General features: G+C 38.2%; 2 protein-coding genes across 7 annotated transcripts; one reads left to right on the top strand and one right to left on the bottom strand.

Annotated features, from left to right (window-relative positions):
• Positions 1 to 551: 551 nt before the first annotated feature.
• On the bottom strand, positions 552 to 9,929 carry LOC109062074 (membrane primary amine oxidase-like). 3 transcript variants are annotated; one of them, XM_042723624.1, is made up of 4 exons: positions 9,795 to 9,929; positions 3,495 to 3,780; positions 1,741 to 1,873; positions 552 to 1,647 (listed from the first exon to the last, which is right to left on the bottom strand). In XM_042723624.1, exons 2-4 carry the CDS (start codon positions 3,749 to 3,751, stop codon positions 1,366 to 1,368), a joined length of 672 nt encoding a protein of 223 aa, XP_042579558.1. In that variant the 5' UTR covers positions 3,752 to 3,780; positions 9,795 to 9,929; the 3' UTR covers positions 552 to 1,365. The 3 variants fall into 3 exon arrangements, with proteins under 3 accessions (XP_042579558.1, XP_042579548.1, XP_042579541.1); XM_042723614.1 differs by having other exon boundaries at positions 9,782 to 9,906; XM_042723607.1 differs by lacking the exon at positions 9,795 to 9,929 and adding an exon at positions 4,489 to 6,426.
• LOC109061975 (next to BRCA1 gene 1 protein-like) lies at positions 8,797 to 23,367 on the top strand. 4 transcript variants are annotated; one of them, XM_042723581.1, is made up of 21 exons: positions 8,797 to 9,047; positions 10,144 to 10,206; positions 10,361 to 10,379; positions 10,482 to 10,504; positions 10,941 to 11,129; positions 11,486 to 11,563; positions 12,231 to 12,427; positions 12,620 to 12,746; positions 12,825 to 13,027; positions 14,876 to 15,035; positions 15,125 to 15,394; positions 15,644 to 15,772; positions 15,881 to 15,956; positions 16,116 to 16,226; positions 16,317 to 16,484; positions 17,955 to 18,152; positions 18,301 to 18,718; positions 19,870 to 19,952; positions 20,118 to 20,187; positions 20,315 to 20,411; positions 20,848 to 23,367. In XM_042723581.1, the coding sequence occupies exons 1-21, from the start codon at positions 8,946 to 8,948 to the stop codon at positions 21,019 to 21,021; spliced, it is 2,955 nt and encodes a 984-aa protein (XP_042579515.1). In that variant the 5' UTR covers positions 8,797 to 8,945; the 3' UTR covers positions 21,022 to 23,367. The 4 variants fall into 4 exon arrangements, with proteins under 4 accessions (XP_042579515.1, XP_042579508.1, XP_042579525.1 ...); XM_042723574.1 differs by having other exon boundaries at positions 10,941 to 11,171; XM_042723591.1 differs by lacking the exon at positions 8,797 to 9,047 and adding an exon at positions 9,230 to 9,432 and having other exon boundaries at positions 10,941 to 11,171.
• Positions 23,368 to 23,472: the final 105 nt, after the last annotated feature.

The raw sequence follows: 23,472 nt of genomic DNA, 5'->3' as shown, positions 1-23,472 counted from the left end.
ATACCTTTTTTTCCAACCAAATTTGGTAGTTCCGTTTTTTTATTGGTTATGCCTGTCTGGTTTGACACAATAAATTACTAGCCCACCTGGTCCAATTTTTAATGATGGAATTTGGAATTTTAATGGTGTAATTTTCCAGGTCATATTCTGGAAATCACCCAAAGCTCATGGTTAAGTTCACTGGTACAATCCAATGGAAATCACTAGTACTGCCTAATGTAAGGGCCCTCAGGCATACAATCCTTATTAAGACATTCAGTATTGGAATAATTCAGCAAATTGATCAGTATATTGATAATTTTCTTATCCATACATCATATTTTTAACATCATATTGAGTAAAGCAAATTGATCAGTATATTGATAACTTTCTTATCCATACATCATATTTTTAACATCATATGCAAATAATACAAGTAAACACAGAAACAGTGCAAAAAAAAGTTTTTCAGCATAATACATAGTAAAATAACACTTTCATTCCTGTGCATGAAATGTGGACATGAAACGCTTATATCCAATTTATTTTTCCTTTATGCCTTTCTCGATTCATATCGACAAGCTCCAAAAAGACCAAAAAAGAAAAATACCATAAAACAAATCTATACGCAATCATAAAAGGCAGTTAAGACATTCCGAATGTTGAGTGGAAAAATTGTGATGGTAGAACTGTCATTTTTGAGTAAACTAAAGGCTGTTCACACAAAGGATGGCAACTATAACTATAAAGTTTTAATAATCGTTCTAACTGTGTGAAAAGTCTACACAACAACTAGAACGATAACGAAACAATATCATTAGAATCACTTTCAGTATGATTTTTTATTTTATTTTTTTGCTGATGAATGATAAAAACATTGACAGCCAAACACAATCCAGCTGACTTTATAAAGCTTGAGCATTTAAAACAGCAGACAACACGCTTATAATAAACAGCATGTTATACAAACTTTGTATACAGTTATGTCATGTAGAAATGAGAATATTATGATTTTTGTGGGAAAAATATTTTATATATATATATAAACAAACAAACAAACAAAAAATGAAACAATATGTAGTCGCCTTTCACATTTTATTTCATGGATAAAAATAAGAGTGCATTTGGTGAGGTGTTCTTTCAATCTATTTAAATTTAAAATCACCCTTCACCAAAAATAAAAGTCTCTAAAGGAAGAATGTAACCCAAATAATATGCTAATTTAATAGTTTAAAACACATCACACAATAATTTTGATACAAACTTAGAGAATATTCATAATATTTACATAAAAAGCTACAAAAGCAGGAAAGTGCTTGTCAAAATAACTAACTAGTGTAGAGTGAGGCTGGAGGATATACTAAGAAACAACCTGAATCAGGATCCTTACTCAAACTTCATAACACCTTCAAAGCCATGGTAAGTGAACGGCTCCAGTGTGGAACTGCAGTGATCCTTTTCCAGACACGCCATTTTGTTGTCCTCACAGTCACTCTCAGAGCCTGGACCAAAATACACTCCATCAGGTGAGTTGATGGATGGATCTTCATTAAAATAGTTGTGTGGCCTAAGGATGACACCGCCACCATTGCCTACAGTAACCGTGTTGGGGATGTCTTCTGCATGTGGAATGTGTAGGAAACCAGTGGTCACCCAGGCAACCAAGTCCTTTAGAAGACATAATGAAGTTTAAGTCATAATTTGCATTAAACAGAAATATCTGATGACTAAAAACATTCTGATGAAATGGTCCATTAATACCTCATTGACGATCATCTCATTATCGTCAATATATTTGCTGAAGTCAACAAATGGGGACCACATGTAATTCTGATTGTACAGACTGCTACTAGTCTGCTCTTCATCTTTATGCTTGGTTACAGCAACTTTATACCTAGAACAAAAAAGAAAGTGAATGGGAGATAAGCTAAGCGATAAACAACACATCTAAAAAATATATACACTGTGTGCACAATTATTAGGCAAGTGATTATTTTGACCATATCATCATTTTATCCATAATTTCCAAGTCCAAGCTATATAAACTTGAAAGCTTATTGGATTTAATGCATATCAGGTGATGAGTATTTGTGTAATGAAGGAGGGTGTGGCCTAAGGAGATCAACACCCTATATCAAGGTGTGCATAATTATTAGGCAGATTCTTCTTCTCAAGAAAAATGGGCCAAAAAAAGAGATTTAACTGACTCTGAAAAGTCATAAATTGTAAAAAGTCTTTCATAGGGATGCAGCACTCTTGAAATATCTAAGATATTGGGGCGTGATCACAGAACCATCAAACGTTTTGTAGCAAATAGTCAACAGGGTCGCAAGAAATGTGTCGAGAAGAAAAGACACAAATTAACCGCCAAAGATTTGAGAAGAATCAAACATGAAGCTACCAGGAACCCATTATCCTCCAGTGCTGCCATATTTCACAACTGCAACCTACCTGGAGTGTCAAGAAGTAGGAGGTGTTCAGTTCTCAGAGACATGGCCAAGGTAAGAAAGGCTGAAACCCGACCACCTCTGAACAAGACACATAAGTTGAAACGTCAAGAATGGGCCAAGAAATATCTGAAGACAGATTTTTCAAAGGTTTTGTGGACTGATGAGATGAGTGACTCTTGACGGACCAGATGGATGGGCCCGTGGTTGGATCAGTAACGGACACAGAGCTCCACTTCAACTCAGACACCAGCAAGGTGGAGGTGGGGTACTGGTATGGGCAAGTATTATTAAAGATGAGCTAGTTGGACCTTTTCGGGTTGAAAATCGACTCAAAATCAACTCTCAGACCTACTGCCAATTTTTAGAAGACACTTTCTTCAAGCAGTGGTACAGGAAAAAGTCTGCATCTTTCAAGAAGACTTTGATTTTTATGCAAGACAACGCTCCATCACATGCATCAAAGTACTCCACTGCGTGGCTGGCCAGTAAAGGCCTTAAAGATGAAAAACTAATGACATGGGCCCCTTCTTCACCTGACTTAAACCCTATTGAGAACTTTTGGGCCCTTCTTAAGCAGGAAATTTACAGGGAAGGTAAACCGTACACCTCTCTGAACAGTGTCTGGGAGGCTGTTGTTGCGGCTGCACAAAAAGTTGATTCTGACCAGATCAAGAAATTGACTGATTCCGTGAATGGAAGGCTTGTGACTGTTATCGAAAAGAAGGGTGGCTATATTGGTAAGTGAGGTTTTCTTTTTGAAATTTCAGACATGTTTTTCTGTAAATTTTGAGTTTGTTTATTATTCTCACTTTAACAGGTGAAAATAAACAAGTGAGATGGGAAAATCTTTGTTTTTCATTTAGTTGCATAATAATTCTGCACACTAATAGTTGCCTAATAATGGTGTACATGTAGATATTCTCTTAAGAACGCAAAAACTTCACTTTTACTACTTAAATGTTCAGGTTTGAGGGTTTGTTAACATTTTGGATTGACCAAGAGCACTGTAGTTGTACAATAACAAAATCATTATTGTGTGCATGACTCAATACACTGAGGCCTTACCGAGCCCAGGATATGGACTTCTCTACGGACTCACTTTCAGGGAGGTGATCTCCAGCAAAGCTCACCACCTGAAGCCTGTACGAGCGATGGTGGCCCCACTGATTAGTCTGATTACTGGCTATATGAAGGTAACGGGGTGTTTTGGCATTATGAAGCATCGCTGCTTCTTTTTCTGTCTTGATTTGCTGCTCCACCAGTTGTGGTATCTTTGCTTTCTCTGAGGGCATCCATGGCAATGCCACTTCCTTATACACCATATCTTTAGTCTGAAATACATTCTTTACACCTTCAAAAAAGAAAGAAAATGTTTTAAAACTGTTTTGTGTGTTTCAACAGTATTTTTTTTTCTGTGGTATTCTCTGGAAGCTGATGGCCATATTTAGCTTTTCGATATAGTCAATTCCATGTGAGATCATTTTCATTATGACCAAAATGAAGGAAACCCACAGAATCAAGACTCTGCTGTAGACCATTGTGAGATTTCTTAAAGGGATAGTTCACACAAAAATAAACATCATTTACTCCTCATGTTGTTCTTATGGCATAATGAAAAATGTCTGTTATTTGCCCATAAAATCATTAAATGTATATTTTGGGCAAACTATCCGATCCCTTTGACAATATGAAACAATTCATAAATATTGGTGAGTGACATTAATATCCTTACATCAGTCATCTTTATATCTTGATATACCTGTGAGCCAAATGAAGGGTGTGGATGACATTTCTCAAAGTCTAGTCAAGTCCAGCAACATACAGACAAATGAAAGGCCTATTATGCTGTTTAATGTTACAGATTTTCCCAATGTTACCCGCTATTGGCATGTGACGTCACAAAATGTCAACATCTAATAAACCTTTGTACTTATTTATTTATTGGAAATGACTGGAGCTGGTATCTCCGCTAAGTGAAATGTAATTAATGTGACTGTAAATAACAGAGATTCTATGTTACTGTAACTTTAGTAAATGTGATGCTTGTTTTAGCTCTCACCTAAAATATCCAGGTCGACTTTAAAGTTGATGAAATGGGTGTGGATATTTCCAAGGACATTCTCTGCAACCTGGTGGCCGTACTGCAAACTTCCATCAACCTTAAAGGAGGATGATATGTAGCCAGTGGCGTGAACTCTCGCTTCCACGGATCCGCTTTGATAGAAAATAAAGTCCCATATGTAATCATAGTTCCCTATCGCAGTAATAGTGCGGAACACCAGAGCGCTGTTTGCCATCCCACCATACCCATTATGAAAGAAATCTGAGAAATGCCGTCGCAAGGGTCGCCCAATGTCATGTTCAAAAACACAGATGGAGTTTCTGAAACGCTGCGTGACGTTGGTGTCAATATAGCGGTAGGTGTCTACAAAAGTGGCAGCGTACGGACAGTCGACCCCACGCACGAGCTCGTGAGCGAAGCGACCGATCCCAATACTTGAGTCCAGGTACTTCGTGAGGATCATCCCAGGCGTAACAGAGCCGTAGACAGACATCGCCTCCTGCACGCTGAGTTCGTACACAACCCTTTCTCCTCTAAACCGAACATCAAACACCCGCATCCCAGTCAGAGAGCTCAAACCAAACGCGAAGCTCCAGTCCAGATAAATCACCTGGTTGTTTTTAACGCTGTAACGTTTTCCTTCAAGATAATACTGCTGTGGTCCTAAACCAGAAGACTTTTCCCTTGGCTTCAGCGAAGCGTAATTTGGGATTTCTTTGTAGACTATCTTTTTTAAACGATTGGCTTTGTATTTTTCCATAAATTCATCAATGGTGTCAAAGTATTGACCGTTGTACAACAACTTATCAACAGTCCAGTTCGACGAGTTGCTGCTTTCGTGATTGATCAGCATCTCGAAGCCCACAGGATGGATGTACATGCCACTGAAATCGCGGAAAAAAGAGATCCAGGTCTTGCGGTCTCCACTTCTGATGCCTCTCGGCATACTTTCTAACGTCAGCAGCTCCCTTTGTTTTGGGATATAACCAAAACTTTCCGTCAGAGGTTTTTCAAGTTTTTGGAAAACGTGATTAAGGAGCGTGAAGAGCTGCACATACTCTCCGATTGTCACCGTGCGGGCTGCGAAGGGTAACTCCGAAGTATTGTACTTGTACTGAGTAACATCCCGATGCTGCAGTCGGCCAGATAACGGTCCCACCACGTACTCCTTCAGGTAACCGCGCGCACCACAGAACACTATTACGCTCGCTTCGCGCGCGGGCTTCTGTCCGCTGGAATCCAAGTAGCGCAGCACATCTGCCTTCCTCGGCAGTGAGAGGTCAATCAAAAAGATGAAATTCTCCGAGGGCTTTGCTATGAACGAATGGGAGATATTTAAGTCTTCTTGGGCCCACATGTAGTCGCGAACAGACTTGTACTCCTCTGCTGTTAGGTCTGCGAAAACCAGACTTTTATCTGAGTGCCTGAATTGTAGAGACTCTTGCGGCTTTGACATACATTTTGGAAGCCTGTTTGAATTTAAGCATATCAACACGATGTTGATGATTACTGAGATAAGTCCCAGGAGTATCAGTAAGTATTTTAACAGAGAATTCATTATTGTAACGACTAGGCATCTCTTGTGCTTGAGGGCAACGCTCGGTCTCGAGCGTGAGAGTGCAGAATTGATCCCAGATAGGCCTACTTCAATATGCTGGTAGTAAATGTTATAACCACACCCACCTGGGCTGCTTCCCTAAAGTTCAGACACGACCCCAGTGCGTTAATGCTATCATCCCTGTTGGTCTTGGCAGCCAATGCTACATATTTCTTTTTATTGCAATATTGTCATGATCTCTACTTTGATTTGTTGTTATGAATTCAGTTCCAGAATAAAGCACAATAAATAAGTAATTGATGTATTTAATAGTGACAGTGAATAAAAAATATACTGTTGTACATGGACTCAGGTCACTTACTTGGAATTTATTCAGTTCAGTGAATAGGCTTTATAAAACAAATGATTTAAAATAAATTACAGTAAAATTACTGTAATTCTATTATACTGTAAAACAGTTACAGTAAGGATATAAGGATATAGAACTGTAAATTTAAGTTGCAGTAAGGGTATTTCACTATAAAATGAAATTGTGATAAGCTACTGTGAACTGGTACTTATAGTTACTTACTGGCAATAGTGCTGCCAGTAAGTTACCGCAAAAATGCAATAAATAGTCTAACAGTGAATGTTCTTTAAACAAAAGTTACAACAAAAATCTGATTGTGTTTGTATGTATTTTTGATTTAGGATATCTCCAGCCAAGTTCCCATTTTCATCAGATATTCAAAGAATATATAGCAAGGACTCCATGTAGTTTATTCATCTTACCCCAATGAACATTTTTTTTGTGAATAATCCTCATTAAATGAAGATCCTTTTTAAACGATTGTAGTATAATGCAGTAAAAAAGCATCTATCAAATGCAGAAGTGCAATAGGCCTATATAGCCTAAGTACATCTTATTTTAATGATAATACTGGCGCTAAGAAATCAGATAACAAACCAGGAGGATTCATTGAGAAATTCACTTCAATTACACTTTTGCACAGAAACAAAATATATTTTTTTTACATCATTCTTTGTCAAGGTAGGGACGGTTGAAATTAGAATGTGTTTTTTTTTTATTTATTTTTTTTATAAGTAATTAAGTGGTCGAAGGTGACCTTTAAATTCAAGCAGCAAAAAGATTCTATGCCTGTCCTGAGAAGGCTCTCGTCTGACTGACTGCATCACAATTGTTTACCATTCATGTTTGAACACCTCTTGTGTGAACTCTGTTCTGCAATGGGCTATGTTGTTTCACCATCATAAGGGGGACGACAAAAGAGTAGGGAATTTTTAATGTAAAAAAAAAAAATGTATTCCTTGGCATGTCCTGATCTAGGATAAATCAACAAATACTATGAAAGAGTATACAAGATAAATAGTAATAAACAAGATAAATCGTAAGAAAAAAACTATCAATGCAAAGCACCAATATTAAATTCACATCATAAATGTATTAATCAAAAAACAATCTTGTGCCACCAGAACAATCAGGCCAAGAAGCCTATGGAATTGGTGCCCCCTGCTGCTCATAGAATTTACTGCTGTGGAATTTACTTGGAAAAAATATATTTTTTTCCTCCCTCAGGAAAGTTTAAAATAGACACAAATGAAAAATAAACATAGACACACACACAGTATACTAAATTGACTTAAAATGATCAGATAGATGAATAAATCACTCAACTAATGAATGATCAACAAAGTGATACTGATACAGTGAACAGATGTTTTAAGAAAAAGGTGTAGAGAAACAGGATAGACCACATTAACCTCTAATATGCTTGCTAACAAAGTGCGACGCAAAAACATTGGTATGCGTTGCGTATAGTGCGCAACAACTTACATAACAAGACATTTCTCCACCAATAAGCTGGTGTGTGGTGGGCGTTCTGGCCCTCTGTGGCTGCCGTCGCATCAAACAGGTGGATGCTGCACACTGGTGGTGGATGAGGAGATACCCCCTCACACAAGTGCTTTGAGTGCTTAGAAAAGCGCTATATAAATGTAAGGAATTATTATTATTATTATATGATTTGTAAATTGCTTCACCTAAAACACCTATGCAAATACGAAGGCATAGGAAAGCTATGCTACGATGAATGTAATTTACGTTACGTAAAAGTGTTACTATCAAATCTGTAAAAAAAATTATATATATTTGACAATTACAAAAAGTGTTGCGACAGTACCCAGCACCCACAATACCCTGACAAGAAAAATAGCTTGCGTTAAAAACAATATATAATACCATAAAAGTAGTACCACAGATTTTCATTAAAACTGTACTATACTAAGCAAATTCATTAAGAGTCATTATATTCCTTGACGTAACAATACGTTGCTATGCGACAAAAACAAAAATCTACTATTGCTGCTGCTCAGTGATGCTTCACGTCATAGCTATTATATCTAGTAGACGCCTGTAAATCTGTACTGACCAATCAGAAGCCAGGACCGTAACTTGAAAAAAAAAAAAAAAAAAACCACTAAATACGTTCAGCCCTTGGAAAGTAAATATGTACAGTTCACTTGCTGGGTGAACAGACAATAGGCTATTTATCGTACAGAACCACACACTAACCAACTTTATTCTTTATGGATCAAATTACTGACGATAACAATATTTTGTAATTTATTGTGCCAAGTAAATATTTACGTTAACTTTCACGATTTTACCGATTAAACCCGATTTTACCGATTCAAATTAAACAGCACTGCACACTGGATTGTTTTGCTTTGAGTGACGTCAGACATCTTCCTGTCAGCTGATGCGGTGGGCGTGTTTGCGTCGCTGATGTAAACAGAAAGGACCATTTTGATCAGAGAAATCTAGAAGCCAGCGTACAGTAGCTCATCAAAGCTTTCCTGTTTTCACCTATGAAACGCCTTAAATAGTACCTGCGCCATGGACTTCTACATCAATCTGAAGGTGAATTTCCGAGGGAATGCGAAGAGTTTCTTGCTGTCTGGCTCGGAGACGAAGAGCTGGGAGTCTATGGAGGCCATGGTAAGCAGAGGATGATGAGGTGACGTGAGTCTGACCACTCACCTTGATGCCGCGAAGCCTTTCATCCCGGAGTCATCCGATGTCCGCCTCATGCGATTAGAGTAGTATTACTATTTATCTTTTGTTTATGTGATTTCTGAGTGTTGTGATTAGTGTTGCGGAATGGCGTTAACGCTTAATCACTTAGAAAGAATGGGCTAAGCGACCATTTTGATCCGAAAGCGCACGAATCAAATAGCAGCCATATTTATATCTAACAAATTAACGTTACATCTGACGTGAGCAGACCTTTCCGTCGATTAGACCACAAACACAAATGGGTTTGGCGGACTGTGAGGAGAGGAAACACCTGTCACGTCTGCAGCTCTCAGCGCTAAGCTCTTAGGTAACGTTGACTCATTGAGTGTTAAAAACATACTAAGCTCGCTTACTACACAGTATGATTGGTGCATAGATACCCAAATGCCGTCCAGGTGTTTAGCTCACTAGGTTTTGAAACACTGACTGCAAATCTGTTTCAAGCAAATGTCATTTTGTGGTCTACTTGTGAGCATCGTGTCAGTTTGTAATAATGAACAGTTAGCTGTTCGACGTGGCGACAGGCCAGTCAGGGTCTAAATCACTCTGAATGGGTTTATTTTGGAATACCACTGTACATTATCTCATTTATTACAAGGCTACTTACCAAATAAGCACATTAATATTATTTCATAATAATTTGAGTTTACAGTTACCTAATTTGCTTACTTGTGGAGAGCGCGGAGAACACCAGCAGGAAACAGGTTTCCCGGATGAGAGGTCGTCGGTTAGCGTTGTCATGGTTACCGGCCGTGATTCAAAATATTTGCGGACACTGGTCAATCCGAATCAAGTATAATTCTCATCAAAGTCAGTAGCCCCTCTTTGCAGAACATAAGATCCAGGGCTGGATCCACATCTAGGGGGTGGAGATGGGTGTTTTAGGAATCAGGGGGTGGAGACAAGGTATGTTTAGGGATATGTAAGGTGGGAGGAGTTGGATTTGGATCCAACCACGCCCCCTGGATCTCCCGCAAAGTTGTTATTGCGTTAACTTTTCATATCTTCTTTTCTTCAGGTGAAAAGGTCTTTTGGCCTGTGTAATTTACAACTGACGTATTTCGATGAGGAGAATGAAGAGGTGAGGGTGAAGAAGTAAATATTTGTGATGTTGCTTGCATGGCATTCTTAACAACTGCTTTTGTCCCAACAAAAACATGAGACGTACACAATTACAAAACTGTTTATATTATTAGTTAATAATTCCATGCTAATCGTGTAACTGTTTGTTTCAGGTATCAATCAACAGCCAATGTAAGTAAAATGTCTCAATCTGTATTTAAAAAAATAAATGGAATATATTTAAAATCGTCGAGAAAATGTCATAACATTGATTGAAGTCTGTTTTTTTTTCAGTGGAATATGAAGAAGCCCTAAAGGTAAAGAATTGTTGCTAACTCACTGTTTGCATAATCACTCAATCAGAGCAGCGGCCCTTCACCAGGGGGCATCAGATCCTTCGAGAGCAGCCCAATAAGAATTAAAATCATTTAAATTAAAATATATTAAAACAAATGTAATTAAAATATTAAAAGACTCTAAAAATAAAGATGTACAGCATTAAACCGCCATCGTATTTTCACGTTTATTTATTGTGACTACAAAAGAAGTACCAGAGGTGCATGTCCGCTTAGATAGGAGGCCCTTCAAATATTCCTTTAGACTAAGGAGGGCATTGGACTAAAAAGGTTGAGTACCACTCATTTGGAGTCGATAGAGTGGCTACCATGTATTGAACCCATTGTTTTGCAATCAACAAATGTTCAAAAGCAAATGCAGTACATTGATACACTGTGGTTTTGTTTGTAATTGTAGAGTGCTGCACGACAGGGGAACAGACTACAAATGAATGTGTATGAGACGAGGGGCAGTAGAGCCACAGTGCCAGGACCGGGCCCTCCACCAGGGTCGGGGGTGGGCTTGGCCCAGGTGAAACCTGGTACTGTTGGAGAACCCAAGAAGGGATTCAGGCCTCCTCAGCACTGCCCTACTTTGGCACAAGTGGTGAGTCGCAAAGTTCAGGCTGCAGTTCCAGAGGAAGGATTGGTAAGATTTTATAACCCAATGGTTTTGCACAATCACAGAAGTAGCCACAGTTGTGTCAAATTATAGGCTGCAATTTATTTGGAATGGTGCATTATAATATTATAATTAATCTAAATGAAAAAACATTAATGTTCTGATGTTAAAACCAAATAATGGAATTGAATTCTGATTACAGTTTTATTGTAATTTGCATGAAATGTGATATACATTTGATAAAGGTTTCCAGACTGATGATTATTATAATTTCCACCATTGTAAGTTAATGACTGGGGTGTCACATTCTATTTTAATATCCTGCTTTTGTTTTTTTAAAGGTAATTGTAAATGAAGTCAAAGGTGGGAAGGCAGAGGATAAGACCCCCCCAGCTTGGTTCACTTCATACATGGAAAAGGTATGAGGGACAAGACATTAAAATCAACATGAAATGAAAATCCATCTGTGTTCTTAAAGCATGTTATTGATCTTATTGCGGATAAACCATTATTAATATTTGAGCACCAAATCAGCATACTAGAATGATTTCTGAAGTATTGTGCATATATTTTTATTTTTAAGTATTTGCTTTGACCTCACAATTTTTATTAACAAGTCATAGCTTGATCTTCTAGTGCTGGATGTCTAAAATCTTTTTGTCTGCATAAAACTTAGTCGACTGCAAGCTTGTATTCAGATCTGCCTCCATCCAATCAACAGCCGATGCATAGAACCACATCTTGTAATCATTTCACTTGGATGTACATCTCACTATGAAAAAAAAGATCTGTTGCTACTTCCATTTCATTGCAATTTTAAGAGTTGACAAATGTTGTACTGTGCCATAGTGTTTAAATTGATTCTTCACCCAAAAAATTAAAATTCTGTCATCATTTGTTCATCATCAAGTTGTTCCAAACAAGTATGGAACATGCACATGTGGGTGAGTCAATGATGACAGAGTTTTCATTTTTGGTTGAACTATCCTAGTTTCATTCTGATAGTTTTAGCAATGGAGACAAACCCTAATATTGTAAATGTTTATGTCTCAATTTTTTCTCTTCAAAATATGATAACTGCCACAGTTTAAGGATCAAGTGGTTAGAGAGGCAGTAGAGAAGATTTGTAGGGAGTTCTCTGGACAATGCTGCATCCATAAGCCAGTGGGAACAGAGCCTCAGGTTCCTGAGGTCACCTCATCCACTCTGCCTGGGGCCCCAAGTTCAGCTCCAGCCTGCAGTAGCTGTCGGGGTCAGACCGCAGGCGGTGGATACCAATGCAGGTTAGAGAGATCTCTGTGACAAGGATGTCTGTATCTGAATCTTATATCAAAATAATTGCTTCTGTGGTACATTTCAAAGGGATACATATTATGATTGTATGAGAGATATAATTTATAACTGGATGCATGGTCTAATGGGTGCCTTTCATTTTGTGTTTCCTTTTTTATGTTTCATTGTTTCTTTCTGCACAGTGTGTGTACCTCCTGCACTTTGTGTGAGCCATGTAGCTTCTCACATGATCCAAGCCACAACCTTGTGAGAGCCAGAACTCCCCTGTCTATCCCTGAGCACGGCTCCCCAGCACCAGATCACAGCAGGTGGGCATTTGTCCTCTGCTTTAGGTTGTCTTGGTGTTAAAGTTCAGAATAGTTAAACATATTTTGTTCTCTCTCTGAATTCTACAGAAGGGGTGACCGGAGCTTTCGTAAGGCCGAGAAGCAGCGTCTTAAAGCTGAGAAGCGCCAGCTCAAGGCGGAGGTGAAGGAGATCAGGAAGCAGCTGAGGATGGAGAGGAGGGGGCTGCAGTGGAGCACTGTTGGAGAAGGGAGCTCTTCACCCGTCCTGCTGCAGCCACGTGCCACACAGGCAAATAGCCCAGAGTAAGAGCTTACACCCCTTTACCACCTGAGGAAGAGCCTATTAAAGTGATAATTCCCCCAAAATTGAAACTTCTGCCATTTACTCAACCTCATGTTGTTCCAAACTTGTATGGTGTTCTTTTTTTTAAGAATCATTATTGCCATGAACAAAGTCCTGATGCCTTTTTGGCAGCTTTTCACATTTCCCATCATGTTAGTCCTATATTTAAATTTCAACTGCATAATAGGGGTGTGCAATGTATATTGTCTATAATAATATCGTAATTGTTGTTTAAATGATATGCAATTTGACATTGTTGAGTATATCGCAAAAACACACCCAGAGAGTGCACGCATACACTGAGATGTAGGTTAGACTAATGCGTAAGCACATTTTTGAGTTAACACATTCACTGTGTGATTTAGTCCATTAAAATACACTTAGAATTCCCCCAAAATTCAAGAGAAGGGGGTAAATATGCCCCCATATGACTTTTATATGTCATTTATATGATTTGATATAGTTAATATCACACAGAGTACAGTTATTTTTCTCCAAATATCAGTACGATTGCAAATAAGATACTGATTTTATAAAACATTCCAATAAACAAGAATTTCAGTTAATTTTAATTGACTTACATTTTAGACAGTTCCTGTTTTTGCTGTGTTTCGTCAATGAAAATAGTTTCAAACAAAGCCACAGCAGAACTGTTTTGCGTCTCTGAGCAACACACGATGGTGTTTCATTACTGAATCAATCAGTTGTTTGAACTAATCGTTTGAATGAATGACTCAATGACTCACTCATGGAGGGATTTGCCACCTACTGGTGAATTTATGTTTATATAAGTATATTTTCCCCTTTTTTCCCCCATAAAATAATTTAAAATTGAACATTTGTTTTTAAAATATCAAAACATTATTTATGCATTTGTAACTGCAGGGTTACTGCATTCATGTCCTGCATTAAACAGTCTGTGTAAATGCATCTAAATGTCACTTCAGATGCAGATTCTGTGCCAGCACTCAAACACAAATTTTGTTGGTACTGATTTCATTGGATTGGTAACAGCCCTATAGTGTCTTACAATTTGAAGTTTTAAGAATTGAAGAATTTGACAAAAGATGATGCATACATTTAATTAGGTTAGAAAAAATTGACCTTAGAAAGGTGAAAATGCCCATTAAAGGTAAAAATATATTTTAACTTATTAGAAAAGTGCATCTCCCTTACTCCTGCAAAATAATCACTACACAGAATATGAAGAATATCAAAAGCTTTGGTAGTCACATGTCCACGCCAGTCCTAAACCTGTCAAAATACCAGCACAATAACATGCTCAGCAAAATATCGTTTAATTATCGCTATCGACTAAATCAAGAATTTTCTGTCATTATTGCACACTCCTGCTGCATAAGATGCTTTTCTGGCGTTTGAGAATAATGCTATCTATTCTACTTCTTATTACCCCATTATGACTGGCTGAGCCATGTTAAAGTGTAATGTAGGGGCCCATGTGTTAATGTAGTCATTTACCTGGCTGACACCAGAAAGACTTTTTATTTTTATTTGTACGATAATTAATTACATTTAATCATTTATTAATATATCATATAATAATTAAAATCAAATTTTATATTATTATCTAAAACGTATATGTTACAAGGGTTTTTTTTGGAAAGAAATTAATAACGACACATTAGATCAAAAATCAAAAGAGACTGTAAAGAAATGTACAATGTTACAAAAAATATTACGTCAGTCCCGCAAAGGAAAAAAAAACACCCCAAAGTATTAATTGGCTGAACTGATCACAAGAGTTTAAAATGTAATTAGTGATAATTTAATTTACACTTAATTTGCAGTCGTCCTAAACGTCCATGCCCACTTGCTGTGCCAGCTATGACAGCTCTACTCTTGGATGAAAACATGCCTGATGGATCACGTCTGCGTCCTGGGACCAAGTTCATCAAATACTGGAAAATGAAGAACAGTGGCAGAGTGTGCTGGGACTCTGAGACCAAGGTACACTTTGACACTTAAACAGACACACACAAATCTGTATACACACAATAAAAAAATCGGAACCTGATTGTGTCACATTTCGTCCTCAGTTAAAGTTCATGTGGGGGAACTTGGCAGTGGGCTCTGGTGAAAGATGGCGGGAGGTCGCAGTACCCACACTACAGCCAGGTCAGGTGGGTGTCATCAGCGTGGCACTTTGTGCTCCGACGTTAGAGGGCACCTATACGTCCCATTGGCGCCTGGCACACAGAGGAGAGCAGTTTGGACCACGTGTTTGGTGCAGCATCGTTGTGGATCCACACGCTCCGACAGCCATCTGTGCTGACGGGCTACTGGTGTCTCCCTGTGTCACCCCGCAGGTAAGAGAACGGTCCAGAGACAGTCTCAACCAACCCAGAAATCTTCTTTATATGTGCAGATGTTCTACTGTACATAGGAATATAAAAAATGTTCATATCAGTGTTATTATCATAAGAAGAAATTAAATGTAATCTAAATTAAAAAAACTGAAAAAAAAAGAAAAGAAAAAAAACTAGCAAAACTGGAGGAACACAGAAACTGTACTAAAATACATTTTCATGACTCCAAAACAAAAACACAAATTTCAGGAGAAGTCTTCCCACACTCTTGAGAGGGAGGAGAAATGCCGGGCTTCAAGGGAACAACTACTTTTGTCAGTAAACCAGGACTGTGATCAGGAATTCTACATTCCATCTATAGACTTACTCACAGCTCAGGTATGACCAAACAAGAATCAGCATGATTCACAAAACCCATAAAGTTTGATGAAGAAAGTTTGACTCCATTGTCAATTCCACACTCAGTATTATGTTTTTTTTACTTAGGACTTACTGTCTTTTGAACTGCTGGACATCAACATTGTGCAAGAGTTGGAGAGTGTGCCTAACAACACTCCTGCAGGTAACTTCAAATCTGGAATAAGTCTGTGAGGTGTTTCTAAAAATTAGAATGAAGCTTTTATGGATTATGCATATTAATTTTAAACAGTAACATTTAAAAAGAAAATTATAGATTTTACCTTTTCTAATATTCTCTCTCTTCATCTCTGTAAATATATGGACATTACTCCATGCATATCACCTCTGCCCCATGAGGGACCTCTACAGGAGAAACCAACACTGGGACTCATCCAAGAGGAAACAGAAGCCCAAGGGGTCAGCAGCATCCTGGGTAAACTTTCTACTCTTTTCTCTGTGTGTTGCTTTTAGTGATTGTGTAGCTTGTTATATTTATGAACCACCTCTGATGTCATACTCACAGATGCGGCCCAGGGGACAGAGTTAGAGGGCATCCCAGCACAAGAGAAAGGAGAGGAGAGCATCACTGGGCCTCAGTTTGTCAGTCCATCTGTTATCCGCTCTCTCACCCTGGAAGTGACCCGTGAAATAGCAGAGCATGGGGCGCTTTGTGGGAGATGCCCAGCTAAAGGTTTGTGATGGCAGCTGTGGGAAGATGCACCTTTCTGCTTTTTATGGAAATAACAGTGATTACATTTTTTTATTTAGGTAACACATCAGTCAATTTCAAAGCTTCTCACTTGACCATGTGTAATCAGAATGTGAATTATGTAGAATAACTGTAATGATACTTTTTCATTTTAGTGTTGACTTAGTCCCTAGTCCCTGGCCCTAGTAAGCATTTTGTAGTAAAACTATACACTACTGTTTAAAAATTTGGCCAGTAAGATTTTGAAAAAAATGCATAAACAAATGGCGCTTCAACTTGTCAAAAGGGGAGGAGCCATATAGCATTTGGTCCTGCTCTGCTTAGCGTTTACACAAGATTTTTTTACAGTGAACCTAAAGATACCGAACCTAAAGGCATAGTGATACGTTCACAACCTGATTGGTCGGGTTGAATGATGTATATTTTGTGACTGAACTCACCGAACACGCCAAGCAAAAGGTGCGTTCGACTAAAATAGGCACTGCGCAGACCGATCGGTGTATGACATCAAAGTACCCATTCACCAATCGGTCTGCTCAGCGCCTCTTTAAGTTAAATACACCTAATGCTGTCTGCTGAACTAAGTGTCCTTATTGTTGTGTGTAGATATGATTTAATTTTCAACACCTGCAAACTCACGAAGAGCTTATAAAAGGCACTTTACCTCCTCACCGCAACACGTTTGCCCTCTGCTCAGATTGTTTTGGATACACCGCTCGTTCCGTGTCATCAATCCATGTCGCATAGTGTTGCATCTTAGCATTGCATCTTGTTTTTGGTTAGTTTAGAAGTATTTGGTCCATGTTGCGTTTATATTTTATTCAAACTGCACCAGAGTTAATTTGGAAGCAGACAGAGACCCATCTTTTTAGCAGTCTCGGTCCTTGCCAAACATGACAAGTGTGAACACACCCTAAGTTTCGCCCTACTTCGCTCATGGATCACCTTCTTAAATGAAGGCAGCCAGCCCCTCCTGCTCTGCCCGCTTTCCCATTTCTCCCCTCCCAGCTGCCTCAGAGGAAGAAACAGTGGAGTCACGGGGCTGAGCAACTGGGCTTGAGTGATCTCATGCAAGCACAGGTCCCGCATGCTTTACTCTCGCCACAGCACTTTAATCCACCGGCGTGTTTTTGTAAATGGTGCCCTTTTGGTGAGTTGAAGTGACATTTGTTCAGTATCAGAGTGAAGAGGAATTTCCCCATAAGCCTGTTAAACACAACGCTCATTCCGTAACCTCAGGGAACCCAAGGTTACGTTAGTAACTGGAGCAATTTTTCTTACAAATAAATTCTGTTCTTATGAACTTTTTGTTACTTTCTATGAAAATATTGTTTTTATGAATAAAAAACAAACATCACGGCAGTGCAGTAATGTACATTGTTAGCAGTTTTTGTGTAGAAGGTAGGTAAAGAGTTTCTAAAATTAATTTAATATAAATTTTTCCCATGTTAGTGGTGCGTCCAGCCCCCCAAGGTTCAGTGTCACTTTGTGAGAGGAAATCAGAAAAGGTTTCAGAAACCGGGCTAATATCTGCTCCAGCCCTACTGAAAGTAGAGATGGCACGAATCTCCAGCCCATCTTCACCACAGACAGAGACCACTGATATAGCTGCTCCCTTGCTGACCCTTCCAGCAGAGCTCACTAGCACAGGTAACAGGGCATTCAGAATATTTATTTCTGACCATTATCATTTTGCACATCGCAAATTTTGAATTGTTTAAAGGTGAATCAAATAACTTCTTACCACCAAAGACAGTAAATTTTTTTTAGCCATTGAAGTGATTTTTCTTATGTTTAGATGAGGGTCACGAGTCTGACATCGAGCAGATCCTGGTTGAACCTGCAGGTGGAGATCCGGTAGAAGAGGGAGAGGAGGAAGTGGATAAGAAAGAGCAAGTGAAGGACACAGAAGCAGCTAAGGAAACACGCAGCAGAACTTCATCTGCTTCTTCAGAAGACTACATTATCATCCTTCCTGATTGCTTTGACACCAGCCGTCCATTAGGAGAGTCCATGTACAGCTCAGCCCTGTCGCAGCCTGGAGAAGAGCCTGCAGAGGGGGACAAAGTAGAATCAGTGGAGACCGCAGAGCTCCAGAGCCCTGTTGCTGCTGTTAGTGTGGATGCTAATGACATGCTCTGTGCTTCCCAGACTCTGGACACTGTGCCGCTCACCCCTGTGATTGTAGTGGCACCACGATCCTTGATCAAAACTTGGTAAGTTTATACAGAGCACAAGTCAGCAGTAACAGACTGAGCTCAGAGGTCAGTTAAACTAGTGATGCATCCAAATTTTGCCAGCAGAAACAGCAAAACAGTTTTGCAGGTCCAAAATCAATGACTGAAATAGTGATGTATGATTAGGACTTTTCTGGGGATGCATTTTGACAGTGTTAAAAAGGGTGCAAAAGTAGTATAAGGTCCACCCAGTTGGCCCAACAATGTTATGCAATGGTGGCTGAAGGTTATGGAGTAACAAGGGGACAACATGATCTACTAGAGTCAATAATTTCAGAGTAAACTGAATCAATTCAAATATAACAATTTATTATCAGTTAGGTAAATCTTAATCCGATAAATCTAAGAGTAAAATATGCATACCTTACTTAAGAAAAATACATAGTACGGAGTGTATACATTGCATTGATCAAGGCCTAGACGTGGAGAGTTTGCACCTTTTGGGGACAGATGGTAATTTGCATGAAAGAGCACACCCTCCACAGTAAGCAGCATATCTCTAAACTCTTAGGATCTGTATTACCTTTTAGTTTACTCCTTGTAAGTTTGAGACCGTTGTACCAGTTGCAATGAGACATTTCAAATGATACCAAACATGATCACGTGAATATCACTTGCATTCATGTGGAACATTATATTATGATTAGGGCTGTTCAATTAAACACATTCGATTGTTATGCGCATCTCATCAGTAAAGCCGTCTTGTGATTAGTAGTAAATCACCATCACCTACTTTCAGATTGAGCGGCTTTCACTACACAGAGCCGTAGTTCACTGACAATTAGGCAAAATCAGGTTCATAATCGCAGATAAATCGCATTCGATCTCGAATGCGATAACATCTAGCTTGTCAGTGAACTACAGCTCTCTTTCTTGTGTTCTTTTTACAAGAAAAATAGGTTATGACATGAAATTAATAAGATTAAGATTCTGCACTATTTCTTGGTCACTAATACAATTTGTGAAATAGGTCATGTGAGAATGTTCTTGTTTCTGCCCTAAAACTCTGAATACACACATTCCTACTCCATATCACAGCCTAGATTTCCTTCACCACATTCTCATAACTTAATGTAACTGAAACTGATATGTTAAATTTAGCTAAATATATATAAAATCTCTTTATCCAGCACAGAGACACAAGAGCAGACAGAACATGGAGCAGAGGAGCAGGAGAGGAGTAATCCTACAGAGCCAGGAGATAAGGAGAAAGGTGAGAGGAAACACAATGCGATATTAAAGGATTAAGCCATCACAGGTTGTGAATTAGTGCCTTTTTATAAGATTATGGGGTGTTAGATATGATGCAAAGTAGACAATATGATAAAAGATATACAAAACTACATTTGAAAGTTGATCTGTTTTTTTTAATATGTAGACTCTGAGCCTAATCAACCTGACCCTGAGAACTCAGTAGCATCTGCTAAGTCTGAAACAGAAGAGCTCAGGTGAGTTACACAGCACACAACCACTCGTTTCGTCCTCATGGAAGTTCAACCAGGAAAATCATTGCATTGTGTGCTTTTCTTTCAATCACTCGTATTCTTACTCTCTCTCAATATTGTCTTTCCTCAGGGCTAATAGCATCACAGGTGGATTGGTGAAGGGTGCCCTGTCCGTGGCAGCATCTGCCTATAAAGCTCTTTTCACTGGACAGACTGGGTCTGAGAAGGTGAGTTTGGGAGCTGTTCATGCGGGATGCAGAATGGAAAAACGTTTCGAAATAAGCTGAGCTTCCTTTAACTTGACAAAGCATCTAATGAATGTGGCAGTGGTGTGAGATGCAGAACAATCTCCTTTTCTGTCCCATATTAAAAAGGAATAAAAATAATACTATTGTATAGTTCATTACTTGTTATTATAAATCGTATAAATGGAAACAATACATTGTTTCAGTTTATCTTTAAGTAAATTTATGCAATAAAGTTTATAAAAAATTGTGCTTGATCAAATATGATCAAAATCTATTTTGCCACTGTGTAAAAATAATAACATTAGACAGTAAAGTACATGTACATAGTACTGTATAAGTGCCTAGTGTACAGTGCAATATCTGGGACATATATCACTAGTAAAAAAAAAAAAAACTTTCTTTTTTGGTTGTGTAGCTCCCAGAAGATGCAGCTTCTCATGACGCCATGATGGCCGTGCTGGTAGAGATGGGCTTTGGTGACCGGGCACTAAATCAGCGTCTGCTACAGAAACACAACCGCAACCTGCTGGATGTGGTGAATGAACTGGTGCAGATGACTGACAACGACTGGTACACAACACGCTACTGAGATGCTGGTCAATTATTTTGTTTCTCTTATATCTCTGTTTTTTTTTTCTCTGTGCAATCAGCAGCCCATTCCATGATACAGACTCTTTCGTTCCATTTGGGTTTTAAAGATAGTGTTTGTATGAATCTGTCTGCTCCAAAGTGTAACAGATAATCAGTAGAGAAGCAGTTCATCACCATTATAACTGTGCTTGTTAAAGTTTGTTGTTAGTGGGCATTAATGTTTTCACAATGATGATCATGGGTAGCTAATGAACACTAAAAGTTAATTAATAATCCCAAACTATTCAAGAAATATGCCATGCTTTTAATAAAAACTATTTAAAAGATAGTGTATTTAACAACAAATCATTCTAATAGTTAAATATGAAAAGCTCTGCAATGTGACTGAATATTTTTAATATGTAGAGTGATTTGTGTTACTAGGTTAAGAATAGGTTTTGGAAAAGAGCAATCGATCTGGCTTTGTGTGGACTCTTAATCATCAGCCAAGACCAAATAGATTAATGACTATGTCATCTTTACATGGACAAAAGATGACAAATTAAACTATTTCTTACTGGAGAAGTCAATATTAAGTGTGTGAATGTGTGTTTTTCCTCAGTAATTTTGGAATTATTATATTGAAGACCATTGATTTGTTTCTACAAAGTCCACAAGTTAGGGGCACATAGTGCACTTTGTTAATGCATTGCCATTTAAATATATGAAAAATGTCATGGCTTGAAGCAACAATGCATTTGAATAGTTAAATGGACTAAACTGGACAGTGTAGAGTATATTAATTCATGCTTTAAACGGTTAAAGAGGCAAATGCAATCATGACGTATTTAACTCCTATTTTACATGGTAAGACGCATCAAAGTGAGAGACAAAAACAGTCAACTGTTCATTCCAAAAAATAAAAAATCAAATAATGCAAATTATATATATTTTGATAATTAAGTAGCTATTGTATTTAGTGTGAAGAATATATCTCAGCACTTTTCTTCAACGGGAGATTTTGAAACTAACTACTGTCTAGAGCAGGGGTCGCCAGCTGGCAGACTCCGTCCGAATCCGGACCGTGAAGCCTTTGACATAATGAAAAAAATAAATGCCAAACGCTGTTTTATAATGAAATCAAATTTATATCAAGCACATCAAGGTCAGCTCGGTAGAGCCGTTTGGGTCTTACGGTGCCACAGGTCGCTACTGTTTTAACTGTAGCTACGTTCAGACGTGCAGTGAAGAGAGCAGAGCGCAGACATGAAACTTTCAGTGAGTGAAAACAATGACATTCTCGAAAATAAGGAAAATTGACAGGTACTTAAAAAGTTTTAAATTTAAGGCCATAAAAAGTCTTAAATGGTATAAGAAAGTCTTAATTATGATTTCAGGAGGACTTAAATTGCAGTACAGCTTAATATGACGATTAAACTTAAAAGGCAATGATTTTATTGATTAAACATGAGATCTGCAAGTTTCAAAATCAGCTGCTGCTTTGTTTACTGCACTTACCAGGGAAACTGCTGTATTTCTGCCGTTCCGAAAGCGCCTCCTGCTGGCAGAGAATGAATGTGCATTTTCAATAATCCAGTCTGCTGTTTTCCTTCAGATGATGTGAAAATCAACCTATGTTTTTATGTTACAAACACGTAAATGTGAACTGGTGGATCAACAAGATGATAATGCATTATAAAAATCTAAACAATTAAGACAGTAACATATTTATATGTTATTTAATTAATATAACTGATACTTTTGACTCCATTTTCTTAAAAAAAAGGTTTAAAGGCTGAAATTCTAAGTTTATCATTTTATAAAACATTTTTGATTTTGTGAAAACTTGTGTCTGAACTGTACATTTTTAGAGTCATTTTATTTGTGCAGGTCTTAAATTTGAGCTTAAATATCCTGCAGATACCCTGGTCTTGCAAAAATCAATTCATGTTTTTAGGCATATAATTGTCCAGACCTTGCTGGTGAGCAGGGTTCATTACTGGACCTCAAGCAATTTTAGTTGAAGACTCCTGGTCTAGAATGTGGAAAGCATTCCCTATAAATCATTTACTGTCTCCTGATTTGCTTTAATCCATGAAGCTCCATCACCGATCATCACCCACTTGTTTTTCCAGAGCTAGGGTTTAAATATATGTTTTAGCACATTCCTTAGGAAAGCCGTAAGATGGTCTTGGTGCTTGCAGCAATCAGTAGAGGTTCTGGGTGGAACTGTCTGGATCAAGTGATTGTAAAGCATAATCAGTGAAGGCAGATGTGCCTCTGTGTTTGATGCCTGAATGGAGTATTCGGTGTCTCTGCATCTAATGTATACATCTGTCTGTAATAAATATCCTAATAAGTCTTACTTTTGCTTTCAGTCTTTGATAACAATGCACCACGAAATCCAAAGTATAGGGTTCTTTAAAAAGTGATAACCTTTCACATTACACAACCCACATGCTAGAAATAT

The sequence above is a fragment of the Cyprinus carpio genome, chromosome A3 (genome assembly GCF_018340385.1).
Source record: "Cyprinus carpio isolate SPL01 chromosome A3, ASM1834038v1, whole genome shotgun sequence".
Classification (NCBI taxonomy): Eukaryota; Metazoa; Chordata; class Actinopteri; order Cypriniformes; family Cyprinidae; genus Cyprinus; species Cyprinus carpio.
This window is presented reverse-complemented; position numbering and strand designations above follow the sequence as displayed.